We start from the raw sequence: 11,230 nt of genomic DNA, 5'->3' as shown, positions 1-11,230 counted from the left end.
CTCCTTCCTTCCTTTCCCTCCATTCCTTCTTTTCTTCCCTTCCTCCCCCCCTTCCTTCCTATCTTTCTTCCATATCCCCCTCCCACTCCTCCTTTGCCTTGAAAGGCATTTTTCTCCCCTTCTTTCCCTTCCCTTCCTTCCTTCCTTCCTTCCTTCCTTCCTTCCTTCCTTCCTTCCTTCCTTCCTTCCTTCCTCCCTCCCTCCCTCCCTTCCTTCCTCTTCCTTTCCATCCTCTCCTTTCCCAATTTTGGCTGCTGCAGCCGCACAAAGGGCTGCAGGCACCCTCCTCCTCCCCTTGCTTTGCAAAAAGGGGGGGTTGCAAAGGAAGAAGGACCCTCCCCCTTCTTCTGTGTGTGCCCCCCTCCCTTTCTATCCTCTTATTGGTTTAGAGCAGAGCCCGTCAGAGGCGGCAAGGGGCCCGGATTGGCAGAGGAGGAGGAGGGCCCGACTTGTGCTCTTTGGGAGCCGGGCTTTGTGTGTGAAGCAGGCAGCGGTGAAGAAAGGCAGCCTCTTCTTCCTCCTCCTCCTCCTCCTCCTCCTCTTCTTCCTCACCATGTGAAGAGGGCCCAGTCCCCGGCCTCGGGGGTCTCCTTCATCCTCCTTCCTCCTCCTCCTTTCTCTCCTGGGTGGTCCAAGATGCTGAGCCGGCTGATGAGTGGCAGCAGCAGGAGCCTGGAGCGCGACTACAGCTGCACCGTCCGCCTCCTGGATGACAGCGAGTACGCCTGCACCATCCAGGTAGGAGAGACAGCCCACCCCTCTTTTTCCTTGCCTTTCCAAGGACCTTTTTGCAGGGATGCCCAGCAGGAAGAGGCTTCTCACTGGGAACTGGTCCCAGCCTCGTGAAACCTGAGTTCAGTGGCTCAGGGCTGCATCCACACTGCCCTATCAGCTCAGCATCTGGTCCTAGATTATTATCTACTTTGAACTGGATTATATAGCAGTGTAGACCAGGTATGGGTCAATTTGGGCCCTCCAGGTGTTTTGGACTTCAACTCCCATCATTCCTAACAGCCTCAAGCCCTTTCCTTTTCCTCCTCAGCCGCTTAAGCGGCTGAGGAGGAAAAGGAAAGGGCTTGAGGCTGGTAGGAATGATGGGAGTTGAAGTCCAAAACACCTGGAGGGCCCAAATTGGCCCATGCCAGATCTACACTCACAGGCAGGATCTATGCTGACATATCATTATTAAAGCAGATTGTAATGCACATGGCTTGCGTTGAACCAAATTATATGAGTCCACGCTGCCATCTAAGGCAGGCCCTGTCTACATTGCCATTTAAAATCCAGACTATAATCTGCTTTGAATTGCATTATATGGCAGTGTATACTCGTGTCATCCGGTTCGAAGCAATCAATGTAGATCACACTCTACTTTCATCATCTGGACAATACGCCAGTGCAGAAGGGGCCCCAGTTCAAAACAGATTCTAATCTGGATTTTATTTGACAGTGTAGAAAGGTACCACATAAGGCCCTACGTTGCCAACTAAAAATCCAGATTAGAATCTGCTTTGAACTGGATCATATAGGCCCTTCCAAGCAGGTCCTATATCCCAGGATTTGATCCCAGGTTTTCTCTTTAGCCCAATTGTCTGGCAGTGTGGACTCATATAATCCAGTTCAAAGCAGAAAACCTGGAATCATATCCTTGGATATACGGCCTGTCTGGAAGGGTCCCGTATCTAGTTCAGAGTATATTCTAATCTGGATTTTATTTGGCGATGTAGAAAGGGACCACATATAATCCAGTTCAGAACAGATTATAATCTGGATTTTATTTGGCAATGCAGAAAGGGACCACATACAACCCAATTCAAAGAGGATTATAATCTAGACTTTATTTGGCAATGTAGAAAGGGAGCACATATAATCCAGTTCAAAACAGATTATAATCTGGATTTTATTTGGCAATTTAGGACGGAACCACATGTAATCCAGTTCAAAACAGATTATAATCCGGATTTTATTTGGCAATGTAGAAAGGGACCACATATAATCCAGTTCAAAGATGATTATAATCTGGATTATCCAGCCTCAGACTGTGTGGCCTGGGCCGACGGAAGTAAGAAAGCGAATAGACACCTGGCTTTGTGGTAGATGCCATGCTGAGCCCAAGAAAGCCCAGCTCAGGGAGGCAAGGCCTGGATGGGAAGAGGCTTTGGTGATCCCCTCTCTGGTTTGGCACTTTGCTGTTCCTTGGGCAGCATCCCTCTTTCTATGTATGTACAGCTTCCATTCTGCATGGTTTTGGTCCCAGAAGGGCCTCTGCTGCCCTTTGCAAACACAGACAGGGCTGTCTGAGAATTGTTTTGTCCACTCCTTGCCTTTTGTTCCTCCCCTGCAAACCCAGTGTAGGCAAACAGGCCAGCCTGAGGTCTGCTCTTCTGCCTTGACTTCGGGGCCAAAAGTTGGTCAGCAGGGCCTTGCTCCCTCTGCGAAGCCAGTTTTAATCGGGGTTGTCCATCCACACTGCCACACTGCAGGGAGAGGCGTCCCTGAGTTACAAACATACGATTTACAAACAAATCCAAGTTAAGAACAGGGCTGAGAACAGAAAATGGGAAGCATCTTTTCCTTGGAAGGAAGAGAAATCCACTCCTGGAAGAGTTATTATCATGGGGGAAAGGGGTCACCACTGACACTTTACCCCCAATCCTTGTTTCCACAATTTTTGGGTTGCTGTGAGTGGCCATGTTCCAGAAGCATTCCCTCCTGGAGGTTGTGAGGTCAATTTTTGCAAATTATTATAGATTCCTTGAGGTACAATCTTCTGTGCAGCAACACAGACAGCAAAACAGACACAGCAATGGTGTTGCCTTCCCTGTGCTATCCAAAGCTTTTATATATATCTATCCCCCGGTGGCGCAGTGGGTTAAAGCACTGAGCTGCTGAGCTTGTTGATCGAAAGGTCACAGGTTCGATTCCGGGGAGCGGCGTGAGCTTCCGCTGTCAGCCCTAGCTTCTGCCAACCTAGCAGTTCGAAAACATGCAAATGTGAGTAGATCAATAGGTACCGCTCCGGCGGGAAGGTAACGGCGCTCCATGCAGTCATGCCGGCCACATGACCTTGGAGGTGTCTTTGGACAACGCTGGCTCTTCGGCTTAGAAATGGAGATGAGCACCACACCCCAGAGTCAGACATGACTGGACTTAATGTCAGGGGACTACCTTTACCTTTATATCTCTATCTATATATATGGAGTTACACTAAAGAAATGGACCTGTTCCCACTTACAAACAAATTCAACTTCTGAATAATCCTACAGAGTCTCTCTTGTTCGTAACTTTAGGACTGCCTGTCACTCCTAATTTCTGGAAATCAGGTTCTGAGTGGATCCTTGCTTCTGCCATGGGAACTTTCCTCCACTGCCTTTGTTTCCTGACTCTCTCACAGCTCTGTTCTGATGAGAAGCTGACTCTTTCATGTTAATGCAGAAGCCTAGCTCTGCCTGCCTTCATCTGCCCCTTAGAGAACTATTACTTTCAAATCCCTGCCATACTCTCATTGATTGAAAGCAGACAAATATTGGGTTGCTGTGAATTTTCTGGGCCTCTGGAACATGACCAGACAGCCCTGAAAACTCACAGCAACCCAGTGATTCTGGCCATGAAAGCTTTTGACAACACAGATAAATATTCTTTGACTCCCACTCCCAGCATTCCTCATCGTTGTCTAGAAGGGATGATGGGAGTTGGGCTCACATGGCTTATTGTGTGCCTTCGAGTAGTTTAGGGCAGGCCTTTTCCTTTGCAGGATTTGTTTGGAGGGAGTGTGCCTTTGAGGCTGAGAGAGAGTGGCTGCTCCAAGGTTATCCAAGGGGTTTCCAAGATCTGAGCAAAGCTTTGAACTCAGGTCTCCAGTGTCCAAGCCACTGTGTTTGTCACACAGCTAAGGACAATCATTTCCCGATATGCTGGTGACCGCTGATCAATTAAAGATGTGGTAATCATGTCTGGAATGGAGGAGTGGGGAAACGGGGCAATGCTTTTGCATCTGAGAGAGAGAGATTGTTGCCTGCAAAGAGAGTGCATCTGCAGGCCTGCAAACGGAGCGAGCAGTTGCTGAAGGTCATTTGTTTAAAACATGCCAACACAATCTTCCTTCCCTTCGCTGGGTTCAGGGGTCTTGTTTTGTGCACCGTGTTCCTTTTTGGAGAGATAAAATACATTTTTGTGGCATTTTGTTTTGTTGTTTTGCAAGTGGAGACAGTAACTGACCCATGCAAGGCCAGATTGGCGTTGAAAGTTAAGCTGAAATGAACGATGGCCTTAGAGTTGAGCCCACAGGAATAGCCAGGCCCCCTTCGTGTTTGCACACACGTTTTGTCTGCATGTATAGATAGATGCCGATGGAAGAAGCAGCTTTGTGCGTCTGTGTTTGCTGGTCCTTGCATCGGAGAGCGATCGCCTTTGGGGAGAAAAGGACTGTTTTAGTCAGGAAAATAGGACATCCTTTCAAATCTGGGTGGACGTCAATCCATCAGCAACCTTTCCTCAGAACAAAATAGACCAGGAGGTTTGCCCTGATCTGAATCTCCTTTGTGAAGAGAAAAAGGGGGTAGTATAAATAATAACAATAATGATAATAATAACAACAACAGCAACAGATGCAGGAGTAAATGCGACTTGAACACATTGGCCATGTAGCCTGGAAACCACACAACACTCCAGTGATTCCGGCAATGAAAGCTTTCAAAAATAGAATAATAATACCAGAAGTTTCTTTAGCTGGGATAGCGGTCCATACATAGCTATGGGCACAGCTCCTGGCTCATAGGATGCACCCAAGAAGGGTCATCTAAACCAACCCAGTGCAGGGGATCTGTATTTAAATCCTCACTGACCATTGGTCACCTGCCCTCTGTTTTAAAAACCCTTCCATATTGTGAATCCTATTTGAAATGACAAAACCCATCCCAAGTGCAGGAGAATTGAGGAAGAGAGGCACAAGTCGGATGCAGAGCCCGGCACTTGTGGCACTGCAGCAAATGTGAGGCAAAGGGGTGGAATCCACCTCTGTACTCTGTGTGTGGCCCTGGACCACCTTGTCGTCCCTCTCCTTTGCTTTCCACATAAAAGACCCCGCAACAGCAATGGGTAAAGGAGAGGGGAAAACCCAGCTTCAGCTGCAGCATCCATTTTAGAGGCGGCAAAGGACTCCAGCCAAGTGGGAAGCGAGGGACTTTGTCCAAAGCTGCAAGCAAACAAGGTAAATCCATCTTGTGCCGTCAATCCACCATCAGTGTCCTTGCTCCCCTTGTTGCTAGAATGCTGCCAGTACCTTACAGTACCTTTATAGTCACGTCAACTCTCGCTTTAAGAAAGGAAAGCCAGATATTATTATGATTCTGATAATTATTATGTCCTGGAAAGTCATCCCTTCCATCCCCATACAGAACGAAGACCTGGAATTCACTGAGACAACATGGGGTGCCTTTAGAAATGGCCTAACAAGGCTGTTTAGGGAAGAGAATGAGCTCTCCTTGCTCCGTGCCTTCCCTTCTTGCTTGCTTTCCAAGGAGGAACGGCCAGCTGGCCTCTGTGAGAGGGAATGGGAAGTGGATCCCTTGGCTCTTTTTTGGAGCGGATCCGGTGGAGAGATCTTCTGTCCAAAGAGAGCAACCTTCCCCTCTGCCTCACCAGTTAGAGCCATTCTTCTCCATGCAGACAAGGATCTCCCCCGAAGGAATGGGCTTCTACTAAAACAACAATTTCTATCCCCATAAATACCCCCTCTAATGAATTCCTGCCAATGGCTTTCCCATTCGATTCCATCCCAAGTATTTATTGCTCTCTGTTTTCTCCAAATTAATTTCCCTGTACCCATTGCCCTGTTTTCTTGCTGTGCAAGGAGAAAGGAAGGAAAAGGCCAGTTTTTCATTCCTCTCATTTCTTTAAGCTTTAGTTCAGGCTTTAGAATAGCTGTCCAATGTGCTGACTCTCCAAAACCAGGTTCAGTGTGATGTGGAAGTCCAAAGCGATTCTTCTGTTTCTTGGTCATCATTAGCCACCAATGCATTATTATTATTATTATTATTATTATTATATTTATGTTTATGTTTATTATGTTTATACCCCACTTTTTCTCTCCACAAAGAGACACATAAGACAAAGCAAAGCGGCCTCCTTGCAAAAGAATGGGTTGACAAGGACCTGGTGTAAGAAATGGTGACATTTGTTGGCCTGGGGGCAAAGGGCCCCATTAGCAACTTGGTGCAAACCCTAAAGGGGCCCTCCTGGCATCAAAGATTTCCAAAGACAGATTTCATTGTCAAACTGCAGAATTAGAATTCACCAAGAGGTTCAGCTGTATCTCAACTCGAAGTGGGAATTCATTACATTTCTCATGCATACAAAAATATACATATACACATACAAAGGCAATTCCTCGTAGCCCAAGGATGATGGCCCTCCAAGTGGCAGTGGATACATAGGTGGCTGTGGCAACCTATTCTTGATCTGCATGTTCTTCAGCAGTGAGGACATCAATTTCCAGGTAGAAGGTGGTTCTGGTCAGAGTTGGCTTGACGTGCCATACCCTTGGCCCGTCTCTCCCTTTCGCCCTCAATTTGTGCTTCTTCAAATTCTCCAGCACTGCTGGTCACAGCTGACCTCCAGTTAAAGCACACAAGGGCTAGGTCTTCCCTGTTCTCGGTATCTATGCCACAGTTGTTAAGGTTGGCTTTAAACCCATCTTTCAATCTCTTTTCACGTCCACCAACATTATGTTTTCCATTCTTGAGTTGGGAGTAGAGTAACTGCTTTGGGAGACGGTGATCGGGCATTCGGACATGACCAGTCCAGCGGAGTTGATGGTGTAGGAGCATTGTTTCAGTGCTGGTTGTCTTGTCTTCTTCCAGCATGCTGACATTTGTCTGCCTGTCTTCCCAAGAGATTTGCAGGATTTTTCAGAGGCAACGCTGATTAAATCATTCCAGGAGTTGAGTGTGACGTCTGTAGACAGTCCACATTTCACAGGCATATAGCAGGGATGGAAGGACAATTGCTTTATAAACAATAGCTTTATGAAAATATATTGGTTTCCCTACAGATGTCCTGGTCCTCAAACACTCTCTGCTTCATTCAGAAAAATGCTGCACTCGCAGAGCTCGGGTGGTGTTATATTTCAGTATCAATTTTGACTTTTGTGGAAAAGTGACTGCCATGGGAGTGGAAATGGGCAGCATTTTCTGATGTTTCCCCATTATGTTATATTTCCGGCATTGGAGAGGGATTGGCTGGTGATTGCTGGAAGAGTACTTTGGTTTTCTCGATGTTCAATGACAGGCCAAGCTTCGCATATGCTTCTGCAAACGTGTTTAGAGTGGCTTGTAGGTCTTCTTCTGTATGTGTACAGACTATGTTATCATCAGCATATTGGAGTTCTATAACAGATATTGCTGTGACCTTGGTTTTGACTTTCAGTCTGCTTAATACATACATAAATATGCATGTGTGTGTGTGTGTGTGTGTGCTTGATTTGAGATTGTGGTCAGGCTTAATCAGGACTGTGGTGACATCTCCTCCTCTGGAGGGTTTCAAACAGAGGCAAGGTGGCCATTTGTCAGGAATGCTTTGATAGTGTCTTCCAGCCTTGAAAAAGGGGATTGGACTGGATGGCCTTTGGAGATCTCTTCCACCTCTAGGATTTTTGTGATTCTAAGAAGCAGGTCCACTTGGGCATGATTCTTGCTGGGGCTGCAGAAGTGCATAATCTGAAGGTTTATCATGCTCTCCCTCAATGGGACATCAGTATAGTAGCTTTTATAATCACCCCAAATTTACCTGGTGAAACAGACCCCTTCTACACTGCCATATAACCCAGATTATCAAAGCAGAGAGGCAGGTAAGAATTATTATTATTATTATCATTATTATCATCATCATCATCATCATTACTGTTATGATTATTTATCTTGTGAGGCCAGCTTTCCTCTCTCCCCTTCCCTTCCTCTGTTGCTTGGGCAGCTCCTCAATGTTTGGAAGCCTAATTGGTGTTTGCAAAGCCAGGGGGCATCGGACTGGCATCGAGTCCCTTGTTTTGGAACGGGACCTAGAAACATTGCATGCTTAATGCAGAAAAAGAGAGAGCACAGCTCGCCGAGCTCAAAATTGTGCTGGAGGGTTTCTCCTGTTTCCAACGCATCCTTGGCCTTGGTCCTTGTTCACTTCCTTCTCTCTACAAGGGCTGCAAGGTGCAACGTAAAGCACTGCATGCGTGTCTTGCCTGTCACACATGCAGTGGCCACATGATGAGGATGTTGGTGCCGGAGCAGCTGGATGCAGGAGCCAGGTCCTTTGGGCCTCTGGTGCACGGAACAGGGCCTTGCTCTGCAGAAGTTGGGCGCATGTGTTGCCTCGCAGGGCATTTCGGGAGGCCATCTGTTCTTTTATGGTTGCAGCCAGATTTCCCCGAGATCTTGGAACCGGTCTCCTGTTTGCAGTGCAAAGTGTCCAGCTTGGAAATAGCCTTTGATTTTGGTCAAGAATTATGGGGATGATGTGAGCTGGGGAATAATAATAACAACACTATGTAACAAGATTTTTGTTCCTGGCTCAGTCATTTTCTAATTGGTTCTATCATAAATTGGAACCCACGGTGGCGTGGTGGGTTAAACTGCTGAGCTGCTGAACTTGCTGACCGAAAGGTCAGTGGTTCAAATCCGGGGAGTGGGGTGAGCTCCCACTGTTAGCCCCAGCTTCTGCCAACCTAGCAGTTCGGAAACATGCAAATGTGAGTAGATCAATATGTACCGCTCTGGCGCGAAGGTAATGGTGTTCAATTCAGTCATGTTTGCCACATGGCCTTGGAGGTGTCTATGGACAATGCTGGCTCTTCGGCTTAAATATGGAGATAAACACCAACCCCTAGAACCGGACACAACTGGACTTAATGTCAGGGGGAAACCTTGACCATTACGTCTATCATAAAAACATGGAAAAAAGTTTATTAAACTGCACAAACTTTGTACACATTTTGCCATAGGCCCCTTTGACCCCTTCTACACTGCCATAAAATCTAAATTATAAAGCAGATAATCCACATTATCTGCTTTGAACTGGATTATATGAGTCTACACTTCCATATAATCCTGTTCAAAGCAGATAATCTGGATTTATATGGCAGAGTAAAGGGGGCCCTTGTTTTTCAGCCAATTCAGCATAGTCTGTGGCAGCCACAAAAAAGAAGGAAAGAAGAGAAAGAGTTCAAGGAAGACAGGAAGGAAGGAAAGAGAGGAAAGAAGAAAGGAAAGAGAGGAAGGAAGGAAGAGAGAGAGAGAGAGAAAAGAAGGAAGGAAAGAGGGGAAGGAAGGGAGAAAAGAAGGAAGAAAGGAAAGGTGGGAAGGAAGGAAAGACTGGAAGGGAGGAAGGAAAGAAGGGAGAAAGGAAAGGTGGAAAGAAAGGAGGGAAGAGAAGGCAGGCAGGCTTTGGGAGCGGCCAGCTTGCAGGCCTGAAGCATTTGAAGTACAGCGGCCGCAGGGCTGTTGGTCCTCGTAAATGACAGCGGCAGAGTCGGCTCTTGCCAAATGCGGTTCCGCTGCGATGGGAGAAGCAACGGGGGTTTCCTCTTCCCTGTAAGAGTGGAACCACAAACAGATTTGTTTCCAGAAGTCTTCCCCAGGTGGCCAAACCTTGTGCACAGTGGGTGACATACTCCGCAAACCTTCCTTTGTCTGTTTTAGCAAATTGTTTGGCCTGGGGACCCTCAACCAGGAGCCAAGGGCTGCCTGGGGTTTTTGCACAACCTCAAAAAGCCTGGACAGGCATCGCTTCCCAAGGATATACGTGAGAGATAGGAGTTTGGTTTTTACAAAATTAAAATCACTAAAAGTTATACATTTGGACAGACTTGCCAGCTGGCGCTTACAAATGGCTAGCCTAAGGCTTGCCTTGCTTGTGGGAAGATGGCTTGGTGTTTCTTTGCCCTATATTTCAAGCTCACTTTGGCCCTAACTCTTGGACCCTCTGAAATCCCCTCAAAGTGAAGAGTGACCATTGTGAGCTTTTTAGGGAGCTATTAAGCGTTCTTCCCAGAAAACTCTCCCAAGTCCCAGAATCGCACAATAACAATGAGGCTAACGTAGTGCTTAGTGTGTAGGCAGGGAGAACTTTGCTTCAGCCATCTATACCACTATGTATCAAAATTTGAAAAATTTTCTGTTCCTGCTTTGAAAGTGTTGTTTCCTGTTTAATTGTGCGGTCCTTACTTTGAATGTAGTTTTTCTACTCCAGAAGAAACTTTGTTTTTGTGGCTGCTGCAAACTCTGTTGCAATTGGTTGAGACGACAAAATCTTGAAGTGTCACTCTCGTGAGATTTCAAAACATGTTCGCATCTGCGCAGTAAATTCATTTGCTGATTGCTACCTTTTGGCGCGAAATACAGAGATCTATAGTATGGAGTTCGGAGTAATCTAATTTTTAAAAATGGATCATGATTCATTAGAAATGGCTCCTTTGCTGCATCTACTGATTCTGCTGCTGGGGTTACTTGACCATTATGTGACCATATTTCTGTGTATGAACCCCCGCGATCTCTTCAACCATCTGGAGAGGCCCTGCTCTCGCTCCCGCCCCCTTCGCAGGCGTTATTGGTGGGGATGAGGGAGAGGGCCTTCTTTGTGGTGGCCCCCCGACTCTGGAATTCACTCCCCAAGGATATCAGACAAGCCCTCACATTGGCAGTCTTTAGGAGGAGCCTGAAAATGGGGCTGTTCCAGTGTGCCTTCCCTGAATAAGGAAACAATGCCTTGCTCTGATTAATTCTCTGCAATCGTCCTCAGAAACACTTTACTACCTATTGGGTTGGTCTCCCTACATTATCTTTTAAAACCCTCCTGCTTAGATACATCCTACCTCTGTCCACGCCCAGTGTTTATTTTAAAAACTTTAATTTATTATATCTGGCCCGGCCTTAAGGTTTTAAATTATCTGTGTTATTGTTTATATGTGAGTTATATTAATTGTACTGTTTTATTCGCTTGTTGTTGTTGTTGTTTATTTTATTTTTGTTGTTTTTACTGATGTGTTGTTGGGCTTGGCCTCATGTAAGCCGCCCTGAGTCCCCTTGGGGAGATGGTGGCGGGGTATAAATAAAGTTTTTTAAAAATTATTATTATTATTATTATTATTACTTCTTCAGTTTTATGAGGCTGAACTCGAGGTGATGCAAAGGCAGCAACAGCTTCTGACAACACTACCTCGCCTTCTGAGGAGCAGGTGTAATAGTTA

General features: G+C 46.3%; 1 protein-coding gene across 4 annotated transcripts in view; it reads left to right on the top strand.

Moving 5' to 3' along the window:
- The first annotated feature begins 398 nt into the window (after positions 1-398).
- FRMD5 (FERM domain containing 5) overlaps positions 399-11,230 on the top strand; it is a 105,717-nt gene continuing 94,885 nt past the window's right edge. The window contains exon 1 of one of the 4 annotated variants that reach the window (XM_067471370.1): positions 399-738. In XM_067471370.1, coding sequence (XP_067327471.1) covers positions 637-738 — 102 coding nt within the window. In that variant the 5' untranslated portion in view covers positions 399-636. The remainder of the gene's footprint in view (positions 739-11,230) is intronic. The other 3 variants (XM_060755425.2, XM_067471371.1, XM_060755428.2) reach the window with 3 other exon arrangements.

The sequence above is a fragment of the Anolis sagrei genome, chromosome 9, assembly GCF_037176765.1.
Source record: "Anolis sagrei isolate rAnoSag1 chromosome 9, rAnoSag1.mat, whole genome shotgun sequence".
NCBI classification, from domain to species: domain Eukaryota; kingdom Metazoa; phylum Chordata; class Lepidosauria; order Squamata; family Dactyloidae; genus Anolis; species Anolis sagrei.
This window is presented reverse-complemented; position numbering and strand designations above follow the sequence as displayed.